The sequence below is a fragment of the Syngnathus leptorhynchus genome, chromosome 7 (genome assembly GCF_054491065.1).
Source record: "Syngnathus leptorhynchus isolate UIUO chromosome 7, UIUO_Slep, whole genome shotgun sequence".
Lineage (NCBI taxonomy): Eukaryota > Metazoa > Chordata > Actinopteri > Syngnathiformes > Syngnathidae > Syngnathus > Syngnathus leptorhynchus.
In genome coordinates, this window is record NC_141201.1 from 4,133,296 (window position 1) to 4,150,904 (window position 17,609).

The window sequence follows — 17,609 nt, forward strand, 5'->3', positions numbered from 1 at the left end:
TTATTACATGTTTTCAACGAAATTTGCACATTTAAATGTACAAACAACACGTGAGCGTTCATAAAGCAACGCACTTTAAATCACGTGACCAGAAATGTAACCATTTTGCTTGTTTTGACATTTAGTTGCCGCGTTTAACTTTCAAAGTATCTCAAAACGTCCCGTAATTTTGTAGTTTACACGTTAAGGTTATTTTTTTTAATGTTTCACTTTTTGTAATAGACCACGCAAACTTGAACCTAAGCAATTTTAACCACAAAAAGTGAATTAGTGTGTTAACATAGAACAGGCGTTTCCTCTTTGGCATAAACCGCATCCTGACATTCGAAGACTTAAGACGTGCGCGCTGCAACTTCTTACACATCGGGCGACTTTTTAAAGCTGCCAACTTATATTTGCATCTCCCACGCAAAAACAACATCTCAGGTAAGTGTAGCTATTTAACTTTCTCATACAAGCGTTGTTGATAGCTTTTTGTGCGTCAGAGTATTTTTGGATTGTCATAAAAGTTGGATACTGTTTGACGTTTGTGATTTCAAACATCAAAATTTGCTCAAATATTGACATACAGGTGGCACCTTTAATATATTGCAATATTATTGAGAAATTTATTTCTTTCCGTTGTTTGATTCCAAAAGTGAAACATTCAGCACACGGAAAATACTTTCCACAAGGGCAAGTCCTACCCTAATTGCTTGAAGAGTTTCAATTCTTTATGTACAGTACTGAGAATGACTTGTGTACTTTATTTTGTCACATGAATCATAAATTTACAAGAATTAAGTCGTAATATAATGAACAAGTTGCAAAACTGTAAATAAATAAACTAGGATGTTTGAGCTGAATAGCACTTCTCCCAGAGATGACGCTCACTGTGCTCCAAATAGTGAGTCATAAACATTTTACAGTTTATACAAGACGACAAATCAAAACCATCAAGTTCAACTGGAATCCCTGCCTAAACAAATGTTTTGAACTTCTATGAGCTGAAATAGAAGTGGATTCCACAATTGGGGAAACGCCTCCATCACCTATTTAATGTTGTTTGAGGGACTCTCAGTAATATGCAAATGAATAAATAAGACTGCAACATACTTGTTTTTAAAAAATCCCCATCAGCTCCTCTGCTGTGTTTTACACCAGAATGTCAGTTAGTAGATGAGAGAAAGAAACTATGACCAAAGAATGTCAGTTAGCTGACAGTTAGAATCCCAGTCAGCTGGGAGCCCAAGATCAGGGGATGCTTTGAGAATAATTGTCAATTGATTGTCTATGTGAAGCCCTTTGAGACTGCTTGTGATTTAGGGCTATACAAATAAACTTGACTTGACTTGACTTGAGTTAGTAGATGAGAGAAAGAAACTATGACCAAAGTCTCAACTTATGAGTTTCAGTGAGCATGACCTCACCAACATTGGCTATACAGTAAATGTATATTGACTATAATATATATAAAATATTGATTTCCTCAAGTGCCAACATAATGACCAACAAATGTTCATGAAAAACAAGACATGGATTTTATTCCTAGAAAGTGTCTTTAATATTATTGTACTCTCATATTATGGATGGTTTGAACTTAAATATAGGAAAATAACAAAAATTTAGAACTTAATAAATACAACTGAGCTGTACTTGGGCATTGTTTTTTTTCCCCCAGAATGTGATAGCATCTTTTTCTAGATGATGATAAGGCCTCACATTTTATTTCCTCCCCAAAACTGTCCAGGCATGAACCGTCACACTCTATTTATATATCTACAAAAAAAAAATATCCTTCAAAACTTCCAACTTCCTCTAAAGTTTGTGTAACTCGACCGGATGACTGTACTCCATTTTAGGACCCATCCCTCTTCATTAGCCAACTCATCATGAGTCATTTATCTTCAATATTGATGTCCTAAGAATGTGCACAATTGCCTATATATGTTTCATTCTCAGTGAGCTGTCGTTTCCATTGTTATCGTTCCTGTCTCGCTTCCGCTGTGAGAACATTCCTTCCTGAGTGCAGGGCGATTGTTGCGTCATAGTGAACAACAGAGAAGCGAGTCCATGAATCCTAGAAGTCTTCCGGACTTGTTTTCGAAATGACCCAGTGCAGCTTCCATACATATCCTGTTTGTGGACACGTAAATGTGTTGAGTTCAAGCTGTGCTGTATCGCTTCCGATTTTTATTCCGTCATAAGGAATAGTAATAGGAAAAGGCTTTCATTTTTTTTTCCTCATTCCTGTCTGGCCTTAAGACTTTGTGATAATTTTTGTAAGTGTGTCTTAGTTCATTTTCAATTCTTGCCCTAATTAACTTGACTATCTGTGTCATTGAAATCAGTAACTGTCATTGTATTCTCTCATCAAACTGACAAACAGTTGTTTATCCAGTTCACTTTGAAGGAGGAATGTGTTTGCTCACCAATTATTGCTACTCCAGAAGTCTTTGTGACTTGCAGATGTGCCTATCACGCATGATTCATATGTGTTTTCTTTCATCTGGCGTCATGTAAACCAAGAGTACCGTAATTAGTTTTGTGATTTCTGTTTTATTCTAAATATTCCTGAGCGAGTTGTAGTAGTTGGATTTGAAAATGCAATCTGGCTTTAACTGGCGTACATCGTGGACGGGTTGATGGTCAATAACAAGACACATAAACACATGCATTAGCCTTTAATGAACAAGAATAACTTAGGGAATGAGTTGAAAATCCTGACATGCTGTTCCACTCCAGTCCCGTAGAGGGCAGTAATGCTTATTATAAAAATCACTTAAAATAGCAACCACGCTTCTTATTTGCCTTTAATATATTTTTTGTGTGACTTTAGAGCTGTATTTTGGGTTATTCCATTGCGCTACCTTTTAGTAGAGCCCCAAAGTGCACAAAGTCGGTTTGTATTAATTTTTTTAAATTAATTTTCAAAGTGTGTTACTCAGGCTCTCTGTAGTGTGTGAAAGAATCACTGCCCATCTACAGTCCTGCACTTTAGTTTTGTAAACGTTTTCCTATATTTAAGTGCATAATTTAGTTTGTAAACTATTTTCGTTTTTTAACACTTACGTTTTCCTATACGTAAGTGCATTTATTAATGTTCAAATACAATAATAGTAAATATATTTTGAAGGAATCTGATACTGGGTGTGCCTCGATTTTGATAAAAACATTAGACCATGTTATTTAAAGTTAGTCATGAATGAGAATGCTTGGAAAAGTTAAATGTTTTTTAAGGTGGTATTCAGTTTGCTTTTTTTTATGCTCATCATTGCAGTGAACAAGAGTCTCCGTGCTCACACACATGCAAACTGTCAACTTAAGCGAGACGACTGAAGCAAAGGAACAATGTAAGATTTTCCAGCACCGGACAGTATGACTAATGATTCGGTGTGTATGCTTTTAAGAGTCACGCTGCATTAGGTTTCAGTTTTTTTTTTCTTTTTTTTTTTTTTTTAAACATAATCATACTTAACAGCCAAAGGGAGTGTCTCTGGAGTTCTTCACTAGTACGGCGAGTGAGATGGGCCAAACTCGTTCCGTTCCCTCACATTCAACCGCCGCCAACACGACCACCCCCGACAGCGCAGCATGGAACGCAAGCGAGGCGACCCAACGTCCCGACACTCGTAGACTAAATATCCGTAAAAAGCGTCATACTGTCCGGATAAACGGGAATCCAATGAAAAGACAAGCGTTGTCGTGCTTGGGAAGGCGAAAGCGAGACTCCAGCCCGACGCAACCGGAGCCAAGCTGCGGAAACCAAGCGGTGGAGTCAGCCGCCCGTCAAGAACGTCGAGAGGGAAAGTTACCCAGGGACGAGGCCGTATCGGTGATCGAGGAGCAGGGAAATCCCGCTGCTGGCTTGTTGGAAGCGCCGACGACGCCTACCCGGGATGTGAGCGCGGAGACGGCGGTTGTTACAACCGAGAAGCCACTCGCGGGGAGGCGGAGCGCTGAAGTGAGTACTTCGGACTGCGTCGAGACGAGCGCCGCGCAGGAGGACAATGCCTCGGACCCCCCTGCGGGGGCCATGGAGTATCAGCCACGGGGGGGAAACAGCCATGATCTTGTAATGGCACCATTGGAACAGTTGTGCCCCGATGAGTCGGACTCTCAGCGGACTTTAAAAAGCTCACAGTCTGGCGATTGTGATAATCAAGTGGATGATTCGACTACAGTGACCCAAAGTGATTTAATTATCGTCCCCTGTCCGCTCGAAGACACAAACTGTGACTCTGACAACACCACCCGGACTTATCGCGGCCCCATACCGAAACTCATCATCACCCGGGACCCCAGTCCGACTCGATCCGAGGAATCGTCAACTCGGCTGAGCCTCCGTACCGAACTCAGCGCCGGGTGGGGCTCAGAGCTACACCCAGACGACGAGTCTCCGTGCTCGGACAGCGGCTGCGGGGGGTCCCCGACACTGACGCGTTCTCCCAGGAAGCTGTCCAACTCATCTTCACTCGGCCTGTCGTCCATTTCGTCTTTTGACGAATCCGAGGACGACTACACGGGCAGCGACATCGAGGCCAGCTTGTCCCCGACTATGTCCCTTTGTTGCCCGGAGGATGGCCCGGGGGTGAGTACAGTCTCATCTTTTAAAATGTTGGTTTCTGCTAGTGTAAAGTAGATTTTTTTTTCCTTCTTAAATATGATGTTTTTCCTTTATTGAAATATATGGTGTAGTGGTTTGTATATCTGACTCACAACTCTAAGGATTTTGGGTTTAAATGTCTGCTCAAGTTTTATCTTTAAAGAGACCAAATAGTCAAGAGGTGTGGATTTTATAGACTGAATGAACAAGCAATAGCTCGAGTTGGAAGCCCGCACTCTGGAGTACTGTGTTCTGATTCAAACTGAATCAATAGGCCTACTTAATACAATTTGAACTCAAGATGAAGAAGGGCTCTCTTATCGTCCACATCTTCCCATGACCAAGATGGCATAACTACTTCCGTACACGTTCAACTCGTTTTGTAACCCACTTTGTCAAATCAGCTTTGTTGTTGTCGTTTTTCCACTTTTGTTTTTCACAAATGCTGTTCACCTACGCAAAAGCATCAGTTGCTTGTTCAAAAGGAGGAAGATAGCGTTCTTGTGTATTTTTCTCCTGAGTTTGGATGCTGAGCGGCATTGAGTAGAAATTTGTGAAATGAGTACTGTAAAATAATAAAGGCACACAAACAAGATTCCTCAATAAGAGGCAGCTTTCCGACGTTTCCACCTTGTTTGAAGGGCTTAACTCTTGTCCACTTCCTCTTCCGGCAATTAAGAGGCCATTCATAATCATGCTATTTACCATTAATAACCATATAATCGTTACTTCAGAACGGTCCACCCATGTATGGAATTACTTTTCTCTTTTGCAGACAGAAAGCAAAACAAGTATAAGTCAGTCAGTAAGTGGTTCAAATGAGCCTCATTCCTGGTCAGCCAAAACTACTCCTATCAGTTTTAATCACTTGCAAAACTTTTAATGGCGGCTTTCCTCCAAGATTGGTTACTTTGACAGGTCGTCGTATGTTGACATACTTGCGGGATCGTTTGCTTTTCATACAAAGCGACGACAGACGAGTCAAAGACCGGGCATTGACGATGTCATTGATATCTTCATTAAGCCAACATCTTCAACAACTAATAATGATTTAACAATTGATCAAAATGAAAAAAAAAATCGCTTTCAGTTTTAAATAACGTCTCCACCCGGTATAGGCATGATACATTTGTCCACGTCCTTATGCATTTAGTTTAGCAACACTCTTGAGTGGATGCTGTCATTTACTGGCGATTTCATCCATATACAGGAAATGAGCAACCTGAGCACACTTGAGCTGTTGTAACAAACACGATGACGTGTTCTCGTTAGTTTCTGATAAGAGCCTGGGCTCTAATAGGCACATTGTGTCCATCGACTTAAAATAAAAATAAAAAGACTTTGTGTTAAACTAGTTGGTAACATTGAGGGAACTTGGTCACACAAGCGGAGACAGACACACGCAGTCGACGTGATGCTGCGTCGTTCTCTGAGTTAAACGCGTATGTCATGGAAAATTGAATTGAAGGCAAAGCCGGTTGCTAGGCAACGTCTTTGCCATATATGGTACTTTTTTTTTTTTTTTTCTCCTTGCACATGTCTTGACGAAAAATGTTACGTGTCGGTGCTAAATGTAAGCTAAGATGCCAAAACACTGAAACGTAAAATGTGTACATTTGCAACGCTTCCCTTTTTTTATACTGTACAGTCACAGTTTCTGTGGTTATGCAAACTCAGCATTCCCACTGGCTGCATTAAAATAATACATAAATCAAAAGCTAGAGGCAACAAAGCTGACATCTTACTTTGTGTCAATGACAGGAAACACCCCTGTCTGGAGCGGTAAACATAATACATCACTATGACATGTTCCAATCGTGGCCGTAACTCCAAATCTCGTGGTTTTGAAGATGATGAAATGTTTCCTAATGTAATCTGATTCAAAACTTCAAGTACTGAGTAAACTTCTCTAAAACGCCGGCGGCAGGAACGAGTAGGACTCTGGTGTCAGTCTAGAAGGCAAGTGTTATTTTCTATCCAATTAAATTTATTCTACTCAAATTATTATTATTATTTTACCTGCAACACGATCTGTGCCGCGGTTAGGGTTTTATTTGTCTTTTTTTGTTGTTAACTGTTCGTTTAACAGTGATTATTTTGTGAAATTGTTTAATATTATATTCTGGCGATTGTTTTAAAAACACAGACGCACTCGGCCTTTTTGAGCGCTCTCGTGTCGTCGCTCCCAAAACTGCCATAAACACGTCTGAAGCGTCGTAAAACACCTCGGACAATGTGGGGCAACGGGATGTGGTTTTGATTGAAAACACTTTCCGTGCTGTGCAAAACGGCTGCCAAACGCGCACAGCGTGCAACCCGCCCGCTTTCACCGGCGACAGTCGTCTGACAGGTTTCTGCCTACGAGCACATTTTTCCATCACCGGAGGGTGCGTTACATTCACTTTTGTCAACCTCCGCTCACCGGGACTCGGGCCTTTGCACGGTTTGCACACCGTTGTGGAATTTGCCACCACACTGGGAGGGAATGGTGGTTCGCTCTTCATCATGTGACTGCGTGGGGGGGGGGCTCAGCATGGGAAGGGGAATTATGAGACGGGGAACAACAAAGAAGACAGGCGAGGACGAGTTGTAAAAATGAAACAAAGCGGGCTTGGTCGACATCAAGTAGAAGGACAAAGCTAGGCTGTCAAAACCGCACCGGTAGCGTTTGGAATTTATCCGCGGAGAACCCGGAGGGGCGGGGGCAAGCAACACAAGTCCGCACATGCTGACTGGGAGAACAACAAAAAAAAAGATGGTCGGGGAAGATTCCAAGACGAGAACGATCCATACTGGAGATTCAATTACTCACGGTGAAGGCAAGCTAGCTGCCTTTTTGTTTCCACCGTGCTTACTTCCAACACATCTCTCCATCAATTATAATTGAAATGGTACTTTTCTGTCCATATATTGGAAGTGACTTTTTAATCACAGTTTAAAATGGTTATGGGTTCGAGTCTCAGCTTGCATGTTCTCCTTGTGGTTTCATCTCATATTCTAAAAATATGCAAGGAGGCTTAATTGTCAGTTCTCATGACGTCTGTGTCATAGAACAAAACAAAAGACCGACTATCAACATAGCGACATCATGATGTGATGGTTTTTTTTTCCACCCCATCTCGAGTAAAGGGCCTCGATTGTTCTTTCTATAGATCAAGTGTTGGAAAGTTTCACTCACTCCATTCTCACATGAACCACATTGTGTGTGAAGACACTTGTAATTGGTCCTCATGAGGACATTTCCCTTTCTTGTCTTTCTCACTATAGAGAGAAAAAGTGCAATAGATTTGACATGACTGAAAATCCGAATTAGAAAGAAGAGCGACTTAAGCCTCTTCACTCTGCGCTCCGTCAGAGTCAAAAGTTCAAGAGGAAATCAGCCTTTTCAGCAAAACATTCCGCAAGACGTTTGACGGGCGTACGTTTCATCAGAATTCGTGACGTACTTTGTCGAGGTTAATACGAGGATCCGCTTTCGAGGCGGTGTCTGCAGGTGACCCCGAGTCATTCGTCACACCGCAATTGAACCGCTGTCTAAAAACAAAAACAAAAAAAAACAATAACACTGGTTGTTTTGGACATTTCATGACCCACGATAGCTCGGCTCTGTCAATATCTGGCATAAAAAGTCTGCACACCCCTTGTTCAAATTCAATTTTTAATGTTTAAAAAAAAAAAAAAAAAATTCCAATGTCATCACTAGAGATTCGATGGAGTTTCCAAAAGCCTTCAGCTTAGTGTAAGCTTTCAATCAACTGACGAAATTATTACAACTATTGAGTGACACCAGCGCTTCAAGTTAAATCCAACCTGTTTTTCAGGTACGCAAAGAGCCGCTGTTTCCAATCGCTGACGATATTGCCGCTTATATTATGACAGAATTTCCACACAGCAGCTGTGGAAAGAATACGTGCGGGGAGAGCGTCGATAGATATTGCCGGCATGTAAACACAACGGTGATAGGAGGAGCCTCGCATTTGAAAATATTTCAAGCATTTCAAGCTCTCTCGTGCAAAAAAGAAAAAAACGCTCAGACTGCAGAAGACAAAATAAAAGGGATGACATATACACTATTTGATTTGTCACACACACACACACACACACACACACACACACACACACACACACACACACACACGTGTGTGTAATCTATTGCTTACGTCAAAGCCCCCGAGCGAACACTGTCCTTGCTACTCAGATAAAACAAACAGTTCCAGACAGTCGGGACTGTGTTTTTTTACGACACGCTTTAGTCAATGTTTCATGAATGGGCTTTGTCAGTACACCTTAAAGTGGGAGGATCTGACCAATGTCTACAAAGGCGTGTTTATTTTTGTCCACCCAGGGTTTCCTCTCCACAATGACGCCCTTCTTTTTTTCTTTTTTGTATTCCAGAATAAGTCGTGGCATAAATTGAAGACAATGGTGCACTGGTCCCCCTTCGTGGTGTCCTACAAGAAGCGCTACCCGTGGGTGCAGCTCGCCGGCCACGCGGGTACGTAGCGTTAGAACGGCGAGCTCGATCGGCCTCACGGCGCTTTCTCAAAATCCTTCTGTTGTCGTTTAGGTAACTTCCGGGCGGGCGAGAATGGTCGTCTGTTAAAGCGCTACTGCGAGTGCGAGCAGCAGTGTCTCCAGAAGCTGATGAAGGACACTCTGCAGCCGTACGTGCCCGGTTATTACGGCGTGGTGCAACGCGACGAGCAAGATTACAACCTGATGGACGACCTGGTGGCTGATTTTGAATCGCCGTCCATCATGGACTGTAAAATGGGCAGCAGGTGAGAAGAAAACGCTTCACGATGCAGACTTTGAAAAAGTTTATCAGCGTCGTTACGGACAAAGGCAGAGTCGAAGGCAGAGTCAAAGTTTAACTCGCGACAGAACGAAAATCAAATCCTTCATTCATGAGAAAATATTTTTCCTCGTTTTATTATTAAGGACCTATTTGGAGGAGGAGCTAATGAAAGCCAGAGAGCGACCCCGCTTACGCAAGGATATGTACGAGAAGATGGTGGCCGTGGACCCCGGGGCCCCCACCGAAGAGGAGAGGGCCCAGCAGGGCGTGCTCAAGCCCAGATACATGCAGTGGAGGGAGACGCTGAGCTCCACCGCCACGCTGGGCTTCCGCATTGAGGGTATCAAGGTCAGTCGGCACAACTCGCACTTGATTTGTAAATGCGGGAGTGGGGGGGGGGGGGGTTCTTCGAGCGGTTGGAAAAAAAAAATCTGTTCTTCTGCAGAAATCTGATGGCACCTGCAACTCCAATTTTAAGACTACCAAACTCAAAGAGGAAGTGATGCGGGCCCTGGAGGACTTTGTTGATGGGAACACTCAGACCTTGGTGGGTTTCCATTTTAAAGAGACTATAAATTATTTAAATAATTGCTTAATCTTAAAAAAAAAAAAAGTTGAATAAAAAATATATGTATATATATTATTTCCATAATAAAAAATACATACGTGTATAATATAAATAATATAATAATCATATTTTCCCCTTGCTTTCATTTAGAAGCTTTACCTGCAACGCTTGGAGGAGCTTCGGTCAGTCCTGGAGCAGTCGCATTTCTTCAAGACCCATGAGGTAAAAAAAAACAACTCACACACTAAAATCCAAAATGGACTTCTCGGCTGAATTTTTGGATGATATTTCACCCCGAGTTGTTTTTTTTGGGGGGGTTAAAGTACAATTAAATGAATACTGTGATGTTGCAGGTGGTGGGCAGCTCTCTACTGTTTGTACACGACGCCTCGGGGAAGGCCCGCGTGTGGATGATCGACTTTGGCAAGACGGTACCGCTGCCCGCACACAGAACCTTGGACCACCGGACCCCCTGGGTGGAAGGCAACCAGGAGGACGGCTACATGTGGGGGCTGGACAACCTCATAGATATCTTCACCTCCATGCTGCCGCAGGGATTCTGAGCCCCTCAAAACTTATCCATGATTAAACTGGAACAAGTGGACAATGCGGACTCGTTCCACGTAAGCAAGAAAGGACTTCTTCTATATGTCGTTGGAACATCACGGCCTTCCTGGGAGGTTATTTTGCCTACAACACTAAAATGCCAAGTGTAAATATAAATGTATTTAATTTTTTTTTTTCTTTCTGGGATTTATGTAACCCGCTTACCTTTTGTACAAATTCTGTGCCTACCTTTTTAAAAACAGAAAGGATATTCTTGCTATTTTTCTTCACCCTGAAGCTTCGTTATAGAACAATGAGAAAAACGAGTTTCACGTATCTAAATACAAGCAGCGAGCATTTTTGTTTTTGGAACTTGCTGCACTATGCATCCTCAAGAAAGCCATCGATCAAAACAAATCGTGCCTCTTTTTAAGATGGGAAGCAGCATTGCTGTTGGGCTATTCAAAATTGATCTTCTTTATACTTTTACAGCGACGTGGGAGCCATACAAGAAAAAAAATAATTCAAATAATATTTAAAACTGGAACGATCTTTAAGTGATCACTTTTCTCCGTTTTTTTTTATCATCTTGTATCCTGATCTGCAAACTGAACTGGAAAACAGCAATAACTATGCACAATTGGAAAATATTGACATGCCATAGAAAATGATCTCGACTTTGACACAGAAAAATCAGAGTCATCTCTGAAAAGTCAACATCGACTTGTTTACAGAGTGTTTTACTACTTCTTCCATGCAAGTATACCAGCTAACAGATTCTTTTTTTTTTTTTTTTTGCCCCCTTTCTCCTAACTGGGTGCTTTCGAATTGGGAGGATATTCTAATATTTGTATTCTATAAGCACAAGTGTATTTTGAAGTGGAGAAAGTGCAACAACAGGTTACATTTGACATGGAATCTTCTTTGCTTCTTTGCCATGAAGGCAACAGATTGCAATAAAACTGGAAATAAGATTATTTTTTATTTGTTTTTGACTGTTTTTTGCATTAAGTGCTGTAATACCACAAACTGTCACTGTTTGTGTGCTTCCCCGTCAAGCTCTTTCCTTTTATGCAGTAAAACAGCCTCGCCGGCTAACCCGCCTTCAACTCCGCCCATGGGAAGCACATAATGTGTCCCGTTGTTGCGTGTCTGCGGGTCCATTTCTATGAGCTGCTTGTTGCTCCGTGCGATGCTGTCCAAACTCCACAGCTGGTAGCGTAGACTTTTCCCCTGCTTGGCTAAAATATACACCTCTCTAATATGTGAACTGTCCAAAGACGAGGAGAAGCTGGAGTGTACGCGTAGGTGAATCCACGGTAGAGTCGAGTCAGTTTGGGTCGGCTCCGTGTTCACGTAACCCCGGTCCATACCCAGGAGAACACCTAGACGACAGGGCAGGGTCAACTGTACGGCCGTTTAATAATTTACCGTTGGTGTCTTACCCGAAGCCACGGCCCAGTGCGCCCTGTGACCTTCACGCTCGCAAGGCTCGTGATTGTAATCGTCGTCGTATCTGGACGTCCCGGTGTCAAGGTATTATTGATCATCTAGCTAAGGGTGAGGATACAGAGACACTTGAGAAACTCTTATAAGAACGAATCAAAAAGTAGAGATCCAGGTCACTCGACGACTTAATTAGCTCTATAGAAGTAAAAAAAATGGATACGGGAAGAGAACGGGCTGTCTGCTCCATAAGTGTGCGACAATCTTGGTGGCGTTGTCGCGTACCAAACCACCCGACAGCGCCTCGGCCTTGCAGTCGCACACCTCCTCAGCCAGCGACGCCATGTTTCGAACTGATAAGATACCAAGATATGCAAAAAGTATTTAACATATGACAATATTTCAGGATGACATTTTGAGTATTTGAGTTGTAGCACGACTATTTCACTCATGAGTGTTTTTGTTAGCATTTGACACACCTTCACTCCCTTTCCTTTTTGTTACCTGAGAACATTTCCCCGTTTGCTGTGAAGCCTCGCTTGAGCGCAGTCCGAAACAAGGTGTGCATGTCAACAGGCGGCCCCAGCAGGTGAGCAGCCATCCACAAGGCCACCAGGCCGCACCTGTAAGTCAAAGGGGAAAAAAACACAATCGGCATTGCCGTCACACCCTGGTAAACACAGTACGGTATTCTCAATAATGACATCAATGTGAAAGTATTTTTGAATACTTTCCAGCATTACATGAAAGCGCTATCAGTCAAAAGCAAAGCATGACAGGACTTGAGAAGCATTCCGTACTTACTGTGGGCCATCTTGGATGAGCGAAGGCACGTATGTGTTTACCAGAGTCCAGTGGAGATTTCTGCTGAAACTGGAACATAGGCCAAAATGAAAATTCAACCTTCAATTGAATGACTTTAAGCAAAAAAAGAATAATACATTTATAGTTTTGTTTTCTTGCAAAATGACCATTTTGGGGTTATGTATGCTTCTGATGCCTTGAGCAGATGAAAGGAAGTGATCTTTAATCTTTAATTTCATAGTCCAACTTTTATTCTTGTTGTCGGTCACCTGCTCGCCCTCTGACTGATGAGTAGGAGAGGCTCCGTGTAGTCTCCTTCCACTGGGCTTCTGCTGACTGCTATCGTTTGATATAACTTCTTTTTGCTTCTTAAATCATGGACTGCTGCAGGAGGAGGAGGTGGCGGAGGAGGTGGAGGAAAAGAGGGCATGGGGCACCCCGACATTTTCCCAGATGTCCTGTCGAGGATGATTGTGGCAGAAGTAAAAAAAAAAAAAAAAAACACATCTTTATTCTGACTGACTGCCAACAAATGAGATAAAACACAAGTGATCAAAGCAACATAGACAATATGATGCAACCCCAGGGAAAAAAAAAACATAAAAGATACTTATAACCCCGTCCCTACATGTAGGCCTGCTGGGTGAGTCCACCACAACCTCCATCCAGTAAGCAAGGGACACCCTGAACCAGTTGTCAGCCAATCACAAGGCACACAGAGACGAACAACCATCGCACTCATACCTAGGGCCAATTTAGAGTCTTCAATCGGCCTACCAAGCATGTTTTGGGGATGTGGGCAAAACCGGAATGCCCGGAGAAAACACGCAAACTCCACACAGGGAGGGCCGGAGGTGGAATCGAACCCGCACCCTCCTAACTGTGAGGCGGATGTGCTACCGAGCCGCCCCCACCACAATATCGCATTTTTATTTACTGCACTACACTGTAGTACATATATTTTTTCAATTCTATTTCGAGCTTAAAAACAGGAAAAGATATCAATAAAATATAAAAGAACAAAATTAGACCCAATTTGCTGCAACAAATACCACAGCTAAGCAGGTTTTTACTACTTGTTAACTAGCTGTAATAATCATATATTAACGAACATGACCTACAAAGATAATTCGCATTGCACATATTGATGATTAGTTTTGATTAAACTCACTTTCAGAGTAGCCTCGCTGGCCAGAGAAGCCCCGGCCGGTGTTTACTACCATATTTGGTAACGTCCAACATTCTTCTTCGTCTATTCGGTGGGTTGGATTGTCCAAAATGCACTTTGTCACCCCCTGTAGGAAATCAGTATATCAGTATTAAGCAATTCTATTATTTACAGAACACTGGAGTTTCTACAAATGCTATTTAAACAATATGGAGCAATTATATCAAGTTGATGTTCGCTATTCAATACTGACACTTTTTGTTGAAAGAACTGTAGAAATTGCGTCTGATGGTGGCAGTAATGCGCCTTAAAGCTGTTTGTCAAAACTACAACCGAAGAAGAACCGTTCGCTTTTTCTTTTATCGCGAGAATTAAGCATTAGCTTCATCCGCGTTTTGTTCAACGATCGAGGTACGTATCGTTTCACTATGATAAGGCAATATTTTCTTGTATGAATCAATTATTCTCGTCGCAGGCCTAATTAATCCGGTTTTAGGGGTTATATCTATAATATAGTTTGAACGTTTCTGAGTAACATACGAGGTCTTTGGCTTACCAATGCAGCTTTAGCTTTTTGGGCTAAACCCCACGTCGTTCGATGAATGGCGGCTGAAAATTCAAAGTGTTCATCCCTTAAAAGTAGTGTTATGTCCTTTTTCGGAAAGTTAATTCCACTTCTTTCGGAATTTCCAGATGACCACGACGGAGGTTCGGCTCAATCATACGATCTACATCAACAACTTGAACGAGAAAATCAAGAAAGATGGTGAGAGGACTGCCGCCCCCCCCTGCAGTGTCATTAATTATTTATAGTAAAAATAAAAGAACACGCAAAACGTTCACTCTTTGCTATTGGAAGATAAAGTAAAATATCACATCATGGTAACCATCATTATCCAGGTTTTGTGTGATTATAATGCAGCACATTTTCCAGTATCCTGTTTTTTCTCTCCCCAGAGTTGAAGAAGTCTCTCTACGCCATCTTCTCACAGTTTGGCCAAATTCTTGACATCTTAGTGGCACGTACATTTAAAATGAAGGGTCAAGCCTTTGTCATCTTTAAAGAGGTCAACAGTGCCTCCAATGCGCTCCGATCCATGCAGGGGTTTCCCTTCTATGACAAACCCATGGTATGTCATTGCTAGCATTTTTTTTTTTTTCATGTAATATGCCTCCTTTAAAAAGACCTGGCAATAGTTTTATGGATGATCTCTTTCCACAGCGCATTCAGTATGCCAATCAGGATTCGGACATCATTGCTAAAATGAAAGGCACTTTCGTGGAGCGCGATCGTAAGAAGGAGAGGAAGAAGCCTCCGAAGTCCGAGTCGAGCGGGAGCAAGAAAGCGGCCGCCCTGGCTGCTGCAGTAAGACACACCTAAAATGATCGAAAATGTTTTTTTTTTTTTAAGTCTACTGAAATAATTGGTCAACATGACTGCTTTTGATGCTCTCTGCAGGGTCAGATGAACCAGGGAGGGCGTATGGTTCACATGCCAGGGCAGCCGCCCTACATGCCCCCGCCCGGCATGATGCCCCCGCCCGGGATGGCACCAGGCCAGATGCCCCCTGGTGGCATGGGTCAGATGATGCCCGGACAGATGCACCAGCAGGTATTGTCATTGCTCAAAGTCAAAATCGAGACAAGTTGTCACCATTGAGCTAAACATTTCTAACTTTTTTTTTTTCGCCCCCCCAGATTTCGGAGAATCCTCCCAATCACATTCTTTTCCTCACCAATTTGCCCGAGGAGACCAACGAGCTTATGCTGTCTATGCTCTTCAACCAGTCAGTAAAAATTCCTTTTGTCTCGCACTTTTTGTGTTTATTCGCATTTTAAACATAGAACGTTTCCTCCGCAGATTCCCGGGCTTCAAGGAAGTACGTCTGGTCCCCGGCCGCCACGACATCGCCTTTGTGGAGTTTGACAACGAAGTGCAGGCCGGCGCGGCGCGAGAAGCTCTGCAAGGCTTCAAGATCACGCAGAGCAACGCCATGAAGATCTCCTTCGCCAAGAAATAACGTTGCCGACTCCTCGCACAGGTGTGTTTGCAGCAGTTAAATGGGATGTATTTTTTTTTGGTGTTCATTTTATGATTGCAAGCATTGCACCCAGTGTCTGGGCTGTCAGACATCACACCTGGAGCTTGTATTTTACTTTTTATCTTTTTTACAATAAAAAAAAAAACGTTCTCAGTAAATGTACCATCTCAAGACTGGTCATTGAGTATCTAGCCCAACAGATGGCGCTGTTGTAGCGGTTATCGCGTTAAGTGTGACTGAAGGCAACCTCCCATTGAAGGTAGGCAAGTAATACTGATAAATTCATGAATGAGTCACATTTATTGCAAGGAATAGTGACGTCACCACACATTCTTCACAATATGGTGAATATTTACCCAAATCAACTGCAGGTTGATGAAAACAGCTTTCTTGGCACAACATTTCACCTCCAATTAATTATGGAACAAAGACTGGGGGTCGATCAGAGGGCCATGGGCACTTTTAGGTGAATATGTAATTGACTCAATCTCTTAATGAACTTCAACAGCCACTTGTGCTCACAATGGTGGGCCCCAATTAGTAAATGCCCAATTCTTGTTTGCCCAGCGTATCCTTTTTGGCCTTGGCTTATTGTGTTCTGTAATTATGTGTTGGAAGCACAGAGTGGATTCAATGTGAGTTTTGGACTCAATATGTGTCTAGTGTAAGTACACACACACACACACACACACACACACACACACACACACACACACACACACACACACAGTGACAGAGAGGGGAGGGGCCCCCCCTTGTTGTGGACTTAAACTGTGCCCTGAGTTATTGTCTTTAGGTCGCCTCGACTGTGTTCGCACAAATGCGCATTCTTCCGTCACTTTCCCAAGCCTTTCCACACTCCCTTATTTTGCCTTGAGAAAGCGTTGACCTTCGCCACCAGGGCGCCACATGTGTGTGTGTGTGTGTGTGTGTGTGTGTTTCATGCTCCTGGCAACATGCCCTAGCGCCTTCCTACTCACCAGCACAGTGTTCTTACAGTTGCAGGAGCTGAAAAGACGACTTATCTGTCGACTCGCATGTGTGGGAGGGTGTTGACGTCACTCGCCAGTCAAATAAAAAGAGAGCGCGAGAGATCTCCCCGAAGACCCACCCCGCGACATTTTCCAGACTGTATCTTGGTCGATCTGCTTCCTTTCCGATACGTTTGTTTGTTATATTTGGAGACTCTTGGTTGCGAATGGCGAACCGTTTTATGATGTCGATGTCACACTCGTATGGAATGTGTGTTGATTCATTCAATCAAGAGATTGGGAAGCTTGAAGTAACTCACCATGTGATAGTATCGCCATACCGGATTGTATCTTCATACTGTATGGCAATTCCAGTCGTAATAGTCATAAATTAGGGGTTCTCAACCTGTGGATGGGGACCCAAAAGTGGACCGATTAATTTTGGGTGGGTCGGTTCAAAAATACATACTGTAAAGCAATTCCAATCCTAATACAGTCCTAAATCAGGGGCTCTCAACCTGTGGATGGGGACCCAAAAGTGGACCGATTAATTTTGGGTAGGTCAGGTAAACAAATTTGACTTTTGAGAATTTGAGGTTTTGATTTGTTAGGTGGACAGATGAGATAAATACCTTGAGCATTTAATTTTTCCCCCCAAGCACTTGTCATTTTTATTCACTT

General features: G+C 42.7%; 3 protein-coding genes across 6 annotated transcripts; 2 read left to right on the top strand and 1 right to left on the bottom strand.

Moving 5' to 3' along the window:
- Positions 1 to 81: 81 nt before the first annotated feature.
- Positions 82 to 11,474, top strand: itpkcb (inositol-trisphosphate 3-kinase Cb). Of its 2 annotated transcripts, XM_085915658.1 has the most exons (9): positions 82 to 426; positions 3,260 to 3,332; positions 3,461 to 4,570; positions 8,981 to 9,080; positions 9,153 to 9,366; positions 9,527 to 9,731; positions 9,829 to 9,930; positions 10,102 to 10,173; positions 10,305 to 11,474. In XM_085915658.1, the coding sequence occupies exons 3-9, from the start codon at positions 3,506 to 3,508 to the stop codon at positions 10,512 to 10,514; spliced, it is 1,968 nt and encodes a 655-aa protein (XP_085771784.1). In that variant the 5' UTR covers positions 82 to 426; positions 3,260 to 3,332; positions 3,461 to 3,505; the 3' UTR covers positions 10,515 to 11,474. The 2 variants fall into 2 exon arrangements, with proteins under 2 accessions (XP_085771784.1, XP_085771783.1); XM_085915657.1 differs by having other exon boundaries at positions 3,260 to 4,570.
- Positions 10,573 to 14,678, bottom strand: actmap (actin maturation protease). 3 transcript variants are annotated; one of them, XM_085915662.1, is made up of 8 exons: positions 14,472 to 14,678; positions 13,919 to 14,042; positions 13,017 to 13,205; positions 12,748 to 12,816; positions 12,448 to 12,566; positions 12,167 to 12,296; positions 11,943 to 12,013; positions 10,760 to 11,882 (listed from the first exon to the last, which is right to left on the bottom strand). In XM_085915662.1, exons 3-8 carry the CDS (start codon positions 13,190 to 13,192, stop codon positions 11,530 to 11,532), a joined length of 918 nt encoding a protein of 305 aa, XP_085771788.1. In that variant the 5' UTR covers positions 13,193 to 13,205; positions 13,919 to 14,042; positions 14,472 to 14,678; the 3' UTR covers positions 10,760 to 11,529. The 3 variants fall into 3 exon arrangements, with proteins under 3 accessions (XP_085771786.1, XP_085771785.1, XP_085771788.1); XM_085915660.1 differs by lacking the exons at positions 13,919 to 14,042; positions 14,472 to 14,678 and adding an exon at positions 13,376 to 13,868 and having other exon boundaries at positions 10,573 to 11,882; XM_085915659.1 differs by lacking the exons at positions 13,919 to 14,042; positions 14,472 to 14,678 and having other exon boundaries at positions 10,758 to 11,882; positions 13,017 to 13,868.
- On the top strand, positions 14,184 to 16,120 carry snrpa (small nuclear ribonucleoprotein polypeptide A). The gene is made up of 7 exons (XM_085915665.1): positions 14,184 to 14,326; positions 14,609 to 14,681; positions 14,873 to 15,045; positions 15,138 to 15,281; positions 15,375 to 15,527; positions 15,614 to 15,702; positions 15,777 to 16,120. Exons 2-7 carry the CDS (start codon positions 14,609 to 14,611, stop codon positions 15,934 to 15,936), a joined length of 792 nt encoding a protein of 263 aa, XP_085771791.1. The 5' UTR covers positions 14,184 to 14,326; the 3' UTR covers positions 15,937 to 16,120.
- The last annotated feature ends 1,489 nt before the right edge of the window (positions 16,121 to 17,609 follow it).

Bases quoted from the DNA above. Each gene is read 5' to 3' on its own strand.
- itpkcb (XM_085915657.1), top strand. From the start codon at position 3,506: ATGGGCCAAACTCGTTCCGTTCCCTCACATTCAACCGCCGCCAACACG. The intron at 9,081-9,152 runs GTACGTAGCGTT...GTTGTCGTTTAG, and splicing joins GCAGCTCGCCGGCCACGCGG to GTAACTTCCGGGCGGGCGAG. The intron at 9,367-9,526 runs GTGAGAAGAAAA...TTTATTATTAAG, and splicing joins GACTGTAAAATGGGCAGCAG to GACCTATTTGGAGGAGGAGC.
- actmap (XM_085915659.1), bottom strand. From the start codon at position 13,348: ATGTTTTTTTTTTCCCTGGGGTTGCATCATATTGTCTATGTTGCTTTG. The intron at 12,817-13,016 runs GTGACCGACAAC...CCTATGTTCCAG, and splicing joins ATCAGTCAGAGGGCGAGCAG to TTTCAGCAGAAATCTCCACT. The intron at 12,297-12,447 runs GTAACAAAAAGG...GTATCTTATCAG, and splicing joins AAACGGGGAAATGTTCTCAG to TTCGAAACATGGCGTCGCTG.
- snrpa (XM_085915665.1), top strand. From the start codon at position 14,609: ATGACCACGACGGAGGTTCGGCTCAATCATACGATCTACATCAACAAC. The intron at 14,682-14,872 runs GTGAGAGGACTG...TTCTCTCCCCAG, and splicing joins CGAGAAAATCAAGAAAGATG to AGTTGAAGAAGTCTCTCTAC. The intron at 15,046-15,137 runs GTATGTCATTGC...CTCTTTCCACAG, and splicing joins CCTTCTATGACAAACCCATG to CGCATTCAGTATGCCAATCA.